Source organism: Ammospiza caudacuta, chromosome 7, assembly GCF_027887145.1.
Source record: "Ammospiza caudacuta isolate bAmmCau1 chromosome 7, bAmmCau1.pri, whole genome shotgun sequence".
Taxonomy (NCBI): Eukaryota; Metazoa; Chordata; class Aves; order Passeriformes; family Passerellidae; genus Ammospiza; species Ammospiza caudacuta.
Window position 1 is genome coordinate 19,688,448 of NC_080599.1, and position 12,759 is coordinate 19,701,206.

Here is a 12,759-nt window from a genome sequence, read left to right on the forward strand (position 1 = left end):
CAGCAGAAAGGCCACAGAGTCCATGGCTTCAGGAGCTCTGAGCCTTGGCTCACCTGTGAAGGTTCTTGGTCCCTCAAGAGGGTTGGCTGAATGTGTCAGACCTGCAGGCAGCTTTGGAAGCTGGAGTCTGTGTGTGTTCTGGGGGATTCCAAACCATTTCCCACCTGCACACAGTGCCTTAATCCCTGCTTGTGCACTGGGTCAGGGCTGGGTGCCCCAGCTCCCCCTGCTCTCCATGCAGAGGAAACCTCAGGAGAGAGGGAGGAAGGGAGGGAGGGAGCTGCAGCATTCACCAGCCATTCTGCTGATGGGGCTGAGCATCCCCTTTGTGATTACACTGCCCTGCAGTCCTTGTCTCACACCAGCTCTCATCAACACTTCAGGAACAAACAAAAACACTGAGATGAGGGATAATCAGCCTTTGCTGCTGGCAAACTTGTGTGTTGTTGGCAAGAGTTCTGATCAGTGAGCTGCATCTCATTTGTACAGGTTATAATGCTGTGCTTGTCTGGAGATTAGAGACTGCTGTGCCACTCCCATGGCTCTGGCACCTCCTGAGGGGAAGCACAGCCCCAGTGCTCATCAGAACATGATTTGTTTTGTCTGCTATACACAGGAATCAATCCAGCATTGTGCAATACAGGGGTTCATGGCATCAGAGTTTATAAGGGAATGGGATGGGAACTGTGCTGTCATACATCAGTGGGTTCCTGGAACAGAAAATGTAGGACTTCAGTGATGTGCTGCTGAAATTCTGAGGTGGGGATGGCTTGGGAGTGAAAACTGATTTTTAGGAACAATAATAGCCAGGGTATAGATGGAGAAGGTACAGAGGAAACAGTGGGACTGCTGTGAACTGTACTGATACCAGGCTTCTGAAAGATGCTCAGAACTCCTCTGGTTCTAACCCCTTTCTCTGATCCTCAAGAGGAGTTTTGGAGAGCTGCAGGTGTGATCAGAGGTGCCACATGTGTCAGCAGAGGCTGCCTGTTTGCACCTGCATGGAAACCTCCTGGCAGCTCACTGGAGCATTGGAGAGCTTTGGGGGTGAGTCCTTCTCTGGGATTATTGGTAGGGCTGCTGATGAGCTGAGAGTTGCAGGTAGTGTTTGGCTGGTCTGAGCATCTACATAATTAAAAATCTACAGATTTAAAAAAATTAGATTTTATTTTTAATAAGCTTATAAATCTTGTATCTCCACTGAGTAGCTGAGAGCCTCTGAGACATGAGGGCTCGTTGATGCAGAGTAAGGAGGGAGGACTGACAGGGTTTTAGAAGTAGTTTAGAATGAAAAAATTAGGGATGAAATCTTGGCTCTGGTGGAAGCACTCTGTGTTTAGCTTGCAGTTAATTTTCAGGGAGCAGTGATTCCAGGATGCCTTAATTTTGGGCAGAAACAAATAAAATTGTGTCCCTAAAGTGTGAGCTCCTAAACTGATATTTCACCCTCAAAGGCTTTTCCAGAGCCACTGTCACACAGGCAGTGACAGTCTGGTACAGTGTGTGCCAAACTGCTTCAGACCTGCTTCCCAGGCAGTTCTTCCTGCTGGGACCACTCCAAATCCATGGATCCTACTGGGGGCTTTCAGCTGGATTTCAGGTGTTTACTTTTGACCAAGAATCTTCCCAGTGATGCTGGACTTTTCTTTCTGAGGAATTAGTACCTGGGAATTAGGCTGTGGTTTGAGCTCCCCCTGTCAGCAGCAGCACTGCTCCCAGTGTGAGCACTGGTGTGGACAGGGTGGGGGTGTGCAGTGCCACGGTCACTCTGCACCCTGGTGTTAATTACTCAGCTGTTAATTACCCAGCTCTCCTGATGCCCTGCCCTGGGGAGGAGCACAGACACTTGGAAGGAAACCCCAGCAGAGGATTCCCCATGGAGTGCTGCCTGTGGGAGCCTGCTGAGCCTTCCACACATCCATGAATTCTGCCTAGTTCAGAAGGGTTCTGTGGATGCAGCAGGATGCTGGCTGCCATTTCCTGCTGGGAGACAGGACACAACTGCTCTTTACACCTTGAATTCTGTCAGGGCACCTAACATCCTACATGGGTATATGAATTTGGATGCTCTGAAGCATCAATAAGCAGGGCTGTTCAGAAATCTCTCCTCACTCATGCACATCAGGAACGTTTTCCTCTTCAGCATGTGTTCCTCAGTTCCCTAGCAGTACAAGCAAATTGGAAAGTTCAGCTGTCATTTGGGGAAGGTCATAGATCACACTAGCAGCCTGAGTAATCCAAGAGGTTTTAAGTATCACAGCATTTAGTTTAAAGTGAAATTTGCTCTGACAGGGGCTGGCAGACCAATAGGAAAAAGAAATATTTGTGCTTGGAGAAGTGCATGTGTAGAGACCTCGAGTATAACTGATGGCTGGAAGTGATTTCAGTCTAAAAAAAACAAATCATTAAGAGAGTGCATAGGGGTAAAATACACAGTTCATATTTTAAAGGATCTCAAAATGAACCAGCAACTGAGGTTAGCAGTACACAGTAATTAGCTGGGCTGTTCACTGTTTAACTCTGTGAGCCCCAGGCATGGGGCTGAGCTCTGCACAAGAGCAGGGCTGTGCTGAGAGCCAGGGCTGCCTGCAGTGCCTGCAGCCTGAGCTGCAGCTGAGCCTGTTCTGCTGCTCTGGCATCCAAATCACCCCACAGCTGCAGGGCTGCATGCACTTCTGCCTGCCCAGATACATAGCAGTGAGCACTGGGAGGAAAAATACCAACTCAGGCATGAGTATTGTTGACCCAATGGACAATTATGTGTCCCTTTCTTGGTGATTTTCCTCTCCGCATAAACTCTACCACTATATTAGCATCCCAGCAAGAATAATCATCCTTGTGAGGACTGAGTCAAAGTATCATTATTATGAGAGACAGGCTTGGTTCTTGCACTGAATTTCCTGGTAGATGCTGTAGCATAAACCAACAACGTTTTTCCTAGGAGCAAGTCTTGAGGTTGATTGCTGGTATAAATCTGAGCACACATGGCACAGATCATGATCTCAGGCCAGTCGTTATCCAGCAAGTGTTTACAGCCACAGAGCTGCCATCTCTGCTGGCTCTCCCCTTCTGCTGTTGTTGGCAGAGGGGGCAGGGATTCGTCAGGACTTGTTTTTAAATCCATCCTCACCTCAGTGGGTTGTGCCCTTGGCCTGGCAGCCTCGGGAGCGAGCCAGGCTCTCTCTGCAGGCCCGTGTTGGCTCTGTGCTTGTCCCACCCTGTGTCACCTCCTGGGCTCAAGACCCTTCCCTTCAGTTCCCACAGCTCCCTGCTGCGGTCTGCCAGTGCAAACAATCCAGCAGGCAAAGCTGCTATGCTTCAAGAGCGCTAATGTGCAAAATGAAGCCAGTTCTTTTCAAGCATGGTCAAGACTTCATTTACTTCAGGGAAATATTTCGATAGGAGGGAGTAGTGATTTGATCAAGGTGTTTTAATGTAATTTTCTGTGGTTGTTTTTGGTTTTTTGAGGTTTTTTTTTTTGACTGTCCAAAGCAGTTATCAGCTGATCCATCTCTTCCAGTTTTCTTCAGGACACTAACATATGTCTGAACCATTTGGAAATAACTGATGCTCCTCAAAGTTTAAACTCTCGGGATCTTTACCTAATTACTTACACATTTATAAAAAAATATTAAAAACCTGATTTGTTGAGAATGTGATTGAAACCATATTTTCCCTGCTCTCGTTATCAGTTTAAATACATTTAGAAGCTCTTTGAGTGGGGATTACCGAGCTGGAAGTGGCTGGAAGAGCTCAGCCTGCAGGGATGGAGGCCCATTGCCACCGCGTGGCTCAGGGCGTTATTGCACCTCACCCCAAAGCCCGTGGTGGTTCAGCTTGGGGTACAAGGGAACTCGGGACAGGTTCCAGGCTCCTGTTTTTGATGTGTCCCTTTGCCACAGGAAACCTGAGGGTGGCACTGCTGTGAGCCTGGGTATGGCTGCTGCAAGCGCTGGGCAGCCACAGCCTCCTCACTCACCTGAACATCATTCCACAATGAGCTTTGCAGGAATGCAAATAGGCCCTGTTCTACCACACTTGTAATAAAAACTTATCCACAACTAACATTGTTACACTCACAGAAAACATCATGGAAAGATAAACCCAGAAAAGCATTTTCTGTTAAAATCGCTCTTCATTATAAATCAGCTGTAGATATTTTAAGGATCAAACAATGAAATTCCTAAGTTTAAAGGTAGCCTTTAAGGGTCCTGCTTCTCTGCAGTATAACATCTCTGGTGTCACTGGGAATTTGTAGGAGCACAGCAGAACCAGAGCCTGCAGTCCCAATTCCCACTATGCCTCTGGCATTGGTTTATAGAAGTTTGTTAAATGGTTTGTTTTCTGAAGTGCCAAACAAACTGGTCAGCTTCATGCTTGTCCTGGTTGGGTTGTTCACAAGAGTTTTGGGCCTGATATGGAGACTCTGCAGCCTAGGGCAGCCTGGGTGAGGTCTGTCTGTGCCTTTGCACACTGAAAGCAGTGACACAGGAGAGGCAGGGGCTGGCTGAGGTGACTGCTGGGTTTGGGGTTTCTGGAGATGAGAGATAAACACAAAGTAACAGGATTTCTCTTAATCCTCTCTTTAAGGAGTCTTTCAAAGCTTCAGGGCTGATAATGAGAAAGCTGTTGTTTGCCAGGTACAAAGGAGGCATCTGGGGAAGGTGCCTCAGAGGTCACCAGCTCATTTCCTAATGGGCTTGGAAAAGGGTAAGAGGGCTTTGGAGTGGGTACAGGCAGGAATGGGTGGTGAGAGGAATGCATTCACAGAGCTGTGCACCACTGCAGGATCCACCAGGGCCACTCTGCTGCTCCCTGCTGTGCTGAAGGGCTGCTCAGCCTGCAGGGTGGGGCTGAGGGCTCTGTGCAGGGGTGAGGAGATGGGTGCTGCCAGTTCAGATACACTGGAAATGAAAAGCACTTTCAGCTCACAGCATTTCTCAAGGTATATCAAGTAAAACAGTGATTTATTTTTTTCTCTGTAGCTTGGCTGTTGATTGTGTCCCTTCTATCTCAGAGGACAAATCTCAGCCTCAGACCTTCCACCTTCACCTGACTATCAGGATATCCCATGAGTGAACTCATTTTCTGAGAAACCAGGCACTAGGGATCCTTTTCTAGGGCCTCACTGAGACACAATCCAAGGAAAGTGCCTTTGTGAGGACAGAGATGGACATGGTCCCCCCCATGCAGCTGAGCCCTTTCAGCCCAACCAATTGAGCTGTGCCAGCTTCTTGCAGAGCCAGGGCCTGGGGCCCACCCATTGTACATCTTCTGCAGGGGTCATTCTTTCCCAGCCTTGGCTCTTGCATAACCCATGTTCCATATGGATAATTGGCAGTAATGAGGTTCAGCTTTTCCCCACTCCTAAAGCACTTTGCTTCTTTGTGTTTTGACAGTCTTCAGAGGGGAAGTTGGGCTCCTCTCAATGCATCTTTAGTCAGACAATAAATCAGGATCCTTTTCCATTTGTCCCCTCCTGAAGGGGAAGCTAAGAAGTGACATAGCTATGAATAGGCAGCAATCCAGTGTCTTAGGCAATGCTCATTTTTTCTCTACCTCCTGCATGAGTTATTGTTGAGCATGAAATATGTGCCACTTTTCCCTATGCAGTTCTTGTGTTTTAGTATCTAACTCATTGTTGTGGGACTTTTTAGGTGTAAAAAATGCTGTTTTACATGAAAAAATAATTACTCTGTCTCATTAGTACATAGCTTTTCAGTATGTGTTTAATTCCTTCTGCCATTTGGCTGCCACTCTTGTATCCCACCAGAAGCACCATCTTTCACCAGATATTCTCTCTTCTAGCTGGTGTTCTTCATGCACCTCAGAAATGGACTGAAGGCAGGGAAAGAGACTCCTCAGATGTGTGTGCAGGGCAGGGTTACAGCAGGTTTTGCCAGAGCCTGAAGGACATGGTAACTGTAATGTACACAGGGAGACACTGAGTCATGGAAGAAAGTGCTTGGCCAGTAAAGCTGTGAAAGGAGGGAAGAGAAGACTTTGGTCTCTCCTGGGATTCCTCTTGGACCTGAAAGCCTTTCCCTGATTGGAGTTGCACTGATGCCTCCACAGCATTTCATTTCCCACCAGGGAAATGGTGTCCAGAAGGGGAACACAGCTGGCAAAGTTTCCTCACAAAACCATCATGCCTTAGGATTTTAGCTTGTATATTTTTCATATATTTGCAATCCTGCAGTTCTTTAGTGTGTAGCTCTATCTCCATATCCAGTGCTGGCTACTGGCTTCACATTTTAGTCAGACACAATTCCTCTCCAGGCCTGGCAATCAAGGATGCCTCACTGCCTCAGGCCCTGAGAAATGGAAACAAAAGTGAGTTGGGGGGGAGCAAACTTGGGGTAAATGACTCCATTAGCTGAAGCTGTAATTGGAAGATTGGTCCATTTCCATATTGGGAATTAAACTTATAAAAGTGTGAAAATCTGTGATCCGTGGTCCATTTTTGGGTGTAGCCTCTGGGGGACTTTGTGTGCCCTAAATGCACCTGAAAGCCCTTCAATAAATAGAACTGCTGTTTCTTTTGTGTGACCTCTATTTTAGGCAAGCCCAAACAGGCACCAGCAGCACCTGCAGCTAGCAGCACTGCTGTTCCTGCCATGGCACACGGAGCTGTGCAGTTTCTCTCTCTCTCATTTCTGCAGCCTTGCAGTGGATGGCTTTGCCCCGAGCACGGGGGGTCCCGGGCGCCCCGCGACCGCCTACGGCTACCGGCCAGAGGAGCCCTTCCTGTACGGCTACGGGGCACGGTGAGGGCCAGGCACTGCTGCTCCTGCATGGCTGCACCCCAGCCTCCAGCACCTGTATCCTTTGGCATGTGTAGCTCCACTTAGCCTTCCTGGCTCTGTGTGTTTGTGACAGTGTTTAGTCTTGGGTTGCTTTTGTTGTTGTTGTTTTTGTACGGTGACTGCGACTTGAAAGCGGGAATTGGAAACTGCCGGACTGGAAAGTGTCACATTATGTATATTAAGCTACTAATTTAATTTCTATTAAATAGAAAAACCTGTGTGGTCAGCAGTGGTGAATGTGTTTCTAAGAGATGTTTTGTGGGTTTTACAAGGCACTTAAGAAGAGTGCTCCATGTGCAGTGTGTTTAACATGGACTGTTTCCCTCTCAGAACAGCACTGAGCCCCAGCATCTCCTGGCACTGCCCTGACACATAGTTTGGATCAAAGTCCAGTCCTGGTCACCACTTTAATAATGGAAAGATGGCACAGGTTCACTCCCCTGGAGCTTCAGACATTTACAGTCCATTTAAAATGCTTGAAAACACTTAAAATTAGAAACTACCCAAGAGAATATCTTTACTTACCCTAGTGTTTAAACAGAGCTCTGTGGGCTGAGAGAATACAGCCACATCCATCCTGAGGGCCAGCAAGAGCAAGAAACATTGTACCTTGGTTCAGAATTTCAGAATCCAGAGCAGAGCCTTTACCCCAGGTGTTCTATCTGGAAACACAAATCCATCCTGTCATGCTGGTTTCTGGGCTTTAAGCAGAATCAGGCCAGGACCCCTTCATGCTGCACTCCCAGTGTGGTGATTGTTTTGTGTCATGCTTTGAAACAACCTGCAAACAGAATTCAGGCTGAAGCTGTTCTTCAGCTGTGCATGCCCACTGTAACAGACAGCAGAAAGGGATGATAATGCCCCCTCTGCCACAGCTACCAAGGCAGCAATTCAGATTTTCACTTTTTAAAAGAAAAGTTACCTCTACCTCATCCTTTTTCTTTTGTTAATGCCTGTTGATTTGCAGATTTGTTTTTCTCCTTCTTCCTCTCTCCTTTATGGGTTAAACAGAAAGTTGACTTTCATCAGGGGCTGATCCTACAAAACCAGTCACTAGTAATTCCATAAAACTGGGGTCTGTGCTGGGAAGGTGATCTTCAAAGGCATGGGATTGTTTGGGGAATCTGACAAACTCTTAGTCTTATACTTCAAAAATACCTTTGAAATAAAAATTGTTTTGAAACCCTGTGTTATCTTTCCAATGTGTGCAAGTACTTTTATAAGCACTGTTACTCCCTGTGTTCCAAGCTGTATGACTGGAAATGAGTCTAAAATTAGCCATGGTATTTCATAGCAGTTTTCAGCCTTCTCTCTGGGCTGGCCTCTTGTTCAGGGCTTCACCCACTGGAGGTAGATGGAAGAACAGCATTGCCAAAATTAGGCAGTATTTTTTAGATTATTTTCTCCACTATTAACTAATTCTTACACAGTTTCTAAGAAACATGGCAGAAAACTTGAACTACACAAACAAATTTCCAGTGTTGTACCTTCCTAGATAATTTCCTTTGTTCTGAGTCCACACTGGATTTGCCCAGAGGTTGTGCCACATTCAGTCAAAAGCTTTCAGATATTTTTATAGTTAGAGCTGTGAGAGAAATCCCCCAAACTGCACACCCAGGCTGTTCTTTGAGCCTGGCACTCGCTTGTCAGGCTTTTCCAGAAATTAGTGTGAAGTTATTTAAAGCAGTTGCCCTGCTCATGGAATGTGTTTTGGGGGAAAACCAAGATGAAGTGGGTCCTTGGAGTATATGCAAACTATCAATGAAACTGAAGGAGCCTTTAATTGGAAGCTTCAGGTTAACGAGGAGCTGCAGTGGAGCTCCAGTGAAGGCTGGGTGTCTGTAATTGTAATACAGTTGTGACCATGCTGAGCATAAATGGCAGTGGAAAAAAAAAATCTCTGGCTGGAATTTTAGTATTCAATGTTAGGAGTTTATGGGAAATGAATAAAAGATCAAGTATTTGTAGCTTTGCCTGGCAGCAGCTAAGAAAAGAACATCATTTATCTGCAAACAGAGCTTGGTAAAAATTACTCAGCACTTAGTAGCCTGAGGACAGAGCCTGCTTGCCAAGATGAAAACCAGCTGTGCCACTGCACTTCCAAGCAAGGAGAGAGGCTGATTTTGCCTTTAATTACAGTTCCTGAGCCAGAAAGGGGGGAAAAAAAAGATAGGAGCACATAGACTTTTCACATTTCCTATATCACGTTTCCTGTGGGTGTCAGAGGAAGATGGGAGAGTCTGAGCTGTTTAATTATCTGTATTTTATGGATTCAGTCCCTGGGTATTGTACACTGCACAAAAAGGGTGAGGAGGGATCTGCTTTCTTTTAACAATTTCTGCAACTTTTGTCCTCTTTTCCCTGGTTTCTCCTCCAGGCTTTGTAGAGCTCCTCTCTTCTTTCCCTACAGCAGCAATCCTGACCCATCCTAGGAGTATCCTCTTTCCCAGCCTGCTGCTAATTAATTAATGAGTTTGGTTAGGCAAGTGTTTTAGCTATAATGAGGCTGTAAAGTTAATAGCACAATGAAATAAGCAATGGCTGAGAAGCTCCTGTGTCTGGTAGCTATTAGAGAGGCTTTGTGCACATGGACAGGCTCATTTCTAGGAGCAATCTGCTCCATGCAGCCACCTAAGATCTTGTGTTAAATTATTATTATTTGTGCTACACCAGTACTTAGGAGCTTTCCAGGGCAGCAGGGTGGGGAAAAGCAAAAGTAAACAAATATTCTCCTCCCTCAGAGCTCATGGAGGACCTGATTCAAGGTCTTGCAAATACCACGGGGTTGTGGAGCTGTCTACAGTTCAACATTTGCATTTCATTCTGAAATCAGACTGCCTGATTCTGTTTAATTGTATCCACTCTGGATTAAATTACACAGGAACAAGATGTATCTTCCTCTGGAATAAGCTGGACAAGCTCTGTTTAGATAGAGGAGATTCTGGGCTCCTCTGGCAGGTTCTTTACTGGAATTCCTGTAGTGCAGCCCTCATGTGTCCACTCACCATGGCCAGAGGTTGAGAGGGGTGACAGCCTCCATTCCTTCTGTGGCCATCCTCAAAACCCATGGAATACCCTGAGCTGATTTCTGCTGCAATTTGTGTTGCCTTGAAGCTCTTGTGATCTGCTCATTTTTTCCTTCAGGTAGAGGTTGTGGGGTTTTTTTCTGAAAAAGCTCTGAGGTGCCAAGGGAGGTGTTGGAGCTGCACAGGCAGAGGAGGGCTGCACTCCCCTGCATGGGTTTCATACTCACAAGGTGGTGTTGGCAGCCCCTTGGTCTGGACACCCACTTGAATAAAAACATTCATGGACTTTACCAGAGCTGGAAAAAATATGCCTAAAAAAAAAAAAAGAACTCCACTCCTGTTTATTAAGAAATTGAGAAATATCATTGGAAGCAAAAGGCTGCTGTGCTGTAGTTGTCATTCACATGGCCATGCAGGAGTGGGACATCATGGAGCCCCACTGCAGCCTTTGTTCCTGCGCCTCTCCCAGAGAGTTGGGAACAGCTCTGAACTCCTGAGAGCTGCCCAAAGTGCTGGGCAGGCTGGAGCTGTAGCTGCCCCATCCCTGGGGTGCTCAAGGCCAGGCTGGACAGGCTTGGAGCAGCCTGGTGACCCTGCCCAGGGTTGCAATGAGATGAGCTTTAAGGTCCTTTCCAACCCAAACCATTCTGGGATTCTAAGGCTGTGCTCCCCAGCTGTGCCTTCAGACCTCACAGGCTCCGCTCCACTGAAGTGATTTTGGCCCCATCCCCCTCTGCAGTCACCAGCTGTCTCTCTGGCCATTATGCCAATCTTTTCTTGCACAACTGATTTAAAGAAGCAGTTCCAGTGCTGATGAGGCATTTGCTAGGAGCTCTGTAATCCTGCTGGTTCCATCTCTGCCCTTGAGAGGTTCACACCTCCCTGATCCTAATCCCTGGGTGGTTCTCTGGAGGAGCCCACGCTGGCTGTGCTTAGCAAAGGCAGAGGGTGAAGTTTGGGGCAGAAACCCAGCTGGGGTTTCTGTGCAGCACCTGGGGACAGGGCACACTCCTCAGTGCCACTTCAGCCTGTGTGGGACAGCAGGATCACTCAGGAGAAGCAGGTAAAGGAAAGAATGCTGCTCCACAGAGACAGCCCAGCAAAGGAAACACACCAGAAATGATGCAGAACAGCCAAAGTTTGCTTTTTCTTCCTGACAGCCACATGAATCACACCACAGCCTGAAGCTGGAGCCAAGGGCTGTGAGTAGAAATCAGTTGTTGCTTATTAAGAATTTTTTATCTTTACCTCCAGTTATTCCTGTCTTCTGACCTTCTGCCTTTGCCCTGCCACACACACATAGGACATACAAACCCACACCTGGCCCCTTGAGTAAACTGGTGACTAATGTACACCTTAATGAACATTACACAGTTTCTTTTAGTTTGTACTTTGGGGCTAGGATCTTTTTAGGTGTCTGTCCTATTTGGGCCAAAGACTCTGGATCTTCCCTACCTTTGACAGATAGAGGTGGTGTACCTGAACGTCATTTAGTTTCTGTTCCTGTGTGCATTATATTACCCTGTAATGTGTGATGTACTACATACTGTGACCCATTTCACTTTCCTGCACCTTGCTCCTCCCATCATATGTCTTATTTTTTTTAAAAAGCCCCAGATCATCCATCTACCAGCATATCCTGATGTGCCACCTTACAGCTCTTCCCCTGCACAGTCATGGGAGAAATCCTCTCTCGGGTGAGGCTCAGTTGAGCAGGGTTGTGCTGTGGATCTGAGGGAATCCCTTCTGCTATCCAGAACTGTAGCTGTGCTGAAGGGACTCTGGCATTGATGAGCCAATGTCCAGCAGAGCTGTGTGTCCGGGACCATCCGTGCTGTCCAAGCCCTGGAAGGCTTCCCTAGAAATGGAAGGGGGAAAGCATAAAGAACATACTCTACACAGTTCCTGCTGGATTTGGCAGCACAAGACTCAGCACAGGTTAAACTCGTGGAGTTGAGTTACTGCAGAAAGCCAAGGCGCTTGCAGAGCTCAGACCACCTGTGTTAAACACTCTGCCCTGGCCATTAAACCCGCGTCTAGACGAGGCCACGGGGCTGGGCTGTGCTGCTGTTCAGAGCGACCGTGCAAACCACATCCTCACGTCCTGGCGCTGCAGGAAACTGGAATAACACCGGCGATATGAAAATAGCGTGTGAACAGCTCAGACCTCCCACCGCCCTGGAGCCTTTCCTTTCAACCTTCGCTCCGCCGTCCAAAACACTCACGTGAAATCTCTCCCCGGGGTCGCTTTACGCCGCAGCGCGGAGAGCAATTACATTTAATGGCATTTAATGGATCCCCTCACGCCGCAGTGTCAGACCACCCTGCGGCCCGGGCTTGAGCGGGGCACAGGGAGGGCAAGGATATTTAAAAATTTATTTTAAATTGGATATTATGGAGCAGCAGCGTGTCACTTCACAAAGCTCGTGAAGGGGCTACGGAACAGCCTGTGAGGGGCGGCTGCGGGAGCTGGGCTGTGGAGCTCGGGGAAGCTCAGGGGGCTCGGTCTGTTCTGCCGGGGTGCAGTGGGAGAACGAGAGGAAATGGCCAAGATGAGAGAGGGGAGCTCAGATTAGATATGAGGGGGAAAAAAAAAATCACTGTCAGGGCAATCAGGCATTGGAACAGGCTGCCCAGGGGGGTGCTGGAGTCACCATGCCCGGCGGTGTTTAGGAGGAGCCCGGACCCCACGCTGGGTTTAGCGGTTCCAGTGGCGCTGCACTGTTCCATCTCCTCACAGGTTTCCTCCAGCCCCGCCGGTCCCACAGCTCCCGCTCCTGAGGGGGCCCGGAGGCAGGCGCGCCCTCACCCAAAATGGCGGCCGGCGCTCTGAGGGCGCTGCGGCCGCCGGGCGCCAGGGGGCGCGCGAGGCGGGCGGCGCTGCCGGGCCGGCCGGGCGGAAGGACGGACAGACAGACGGACAGACA

At 48.0% G+C, this 12,759-nt stretch overlaps 1 protein-coding gene across 2 annotated transcripts in view; it reads left to right on the forward strand.

Annotated features, from left to right (window-relative positions):
* KIFAP3 (kinesin associated protein 3) overlaps window positions 1-7,989 on the forward strand; it is a 67,634-nt gene extending 59,645 nt beyond the window's left edge. For both annotated transcript variants that reach the window (XM_058808376.1, XM_058808377.1), the window contains exon 20: window positions 6,663-7,989. In XM_058808376.1, coding sequence (XP_058664359.1) covers window positions 6,663-6,771 — 109 coding nt within the window. In that variant the 3' untranslated portion in view covers window positions 6,772-7,989. The remainder of the gene's footprint in view (window positions 1-6,662) is intronic.
* The last annotated feature ends 4,770 nt before the right edge of the window (window positions 7,990-12,759 follow it).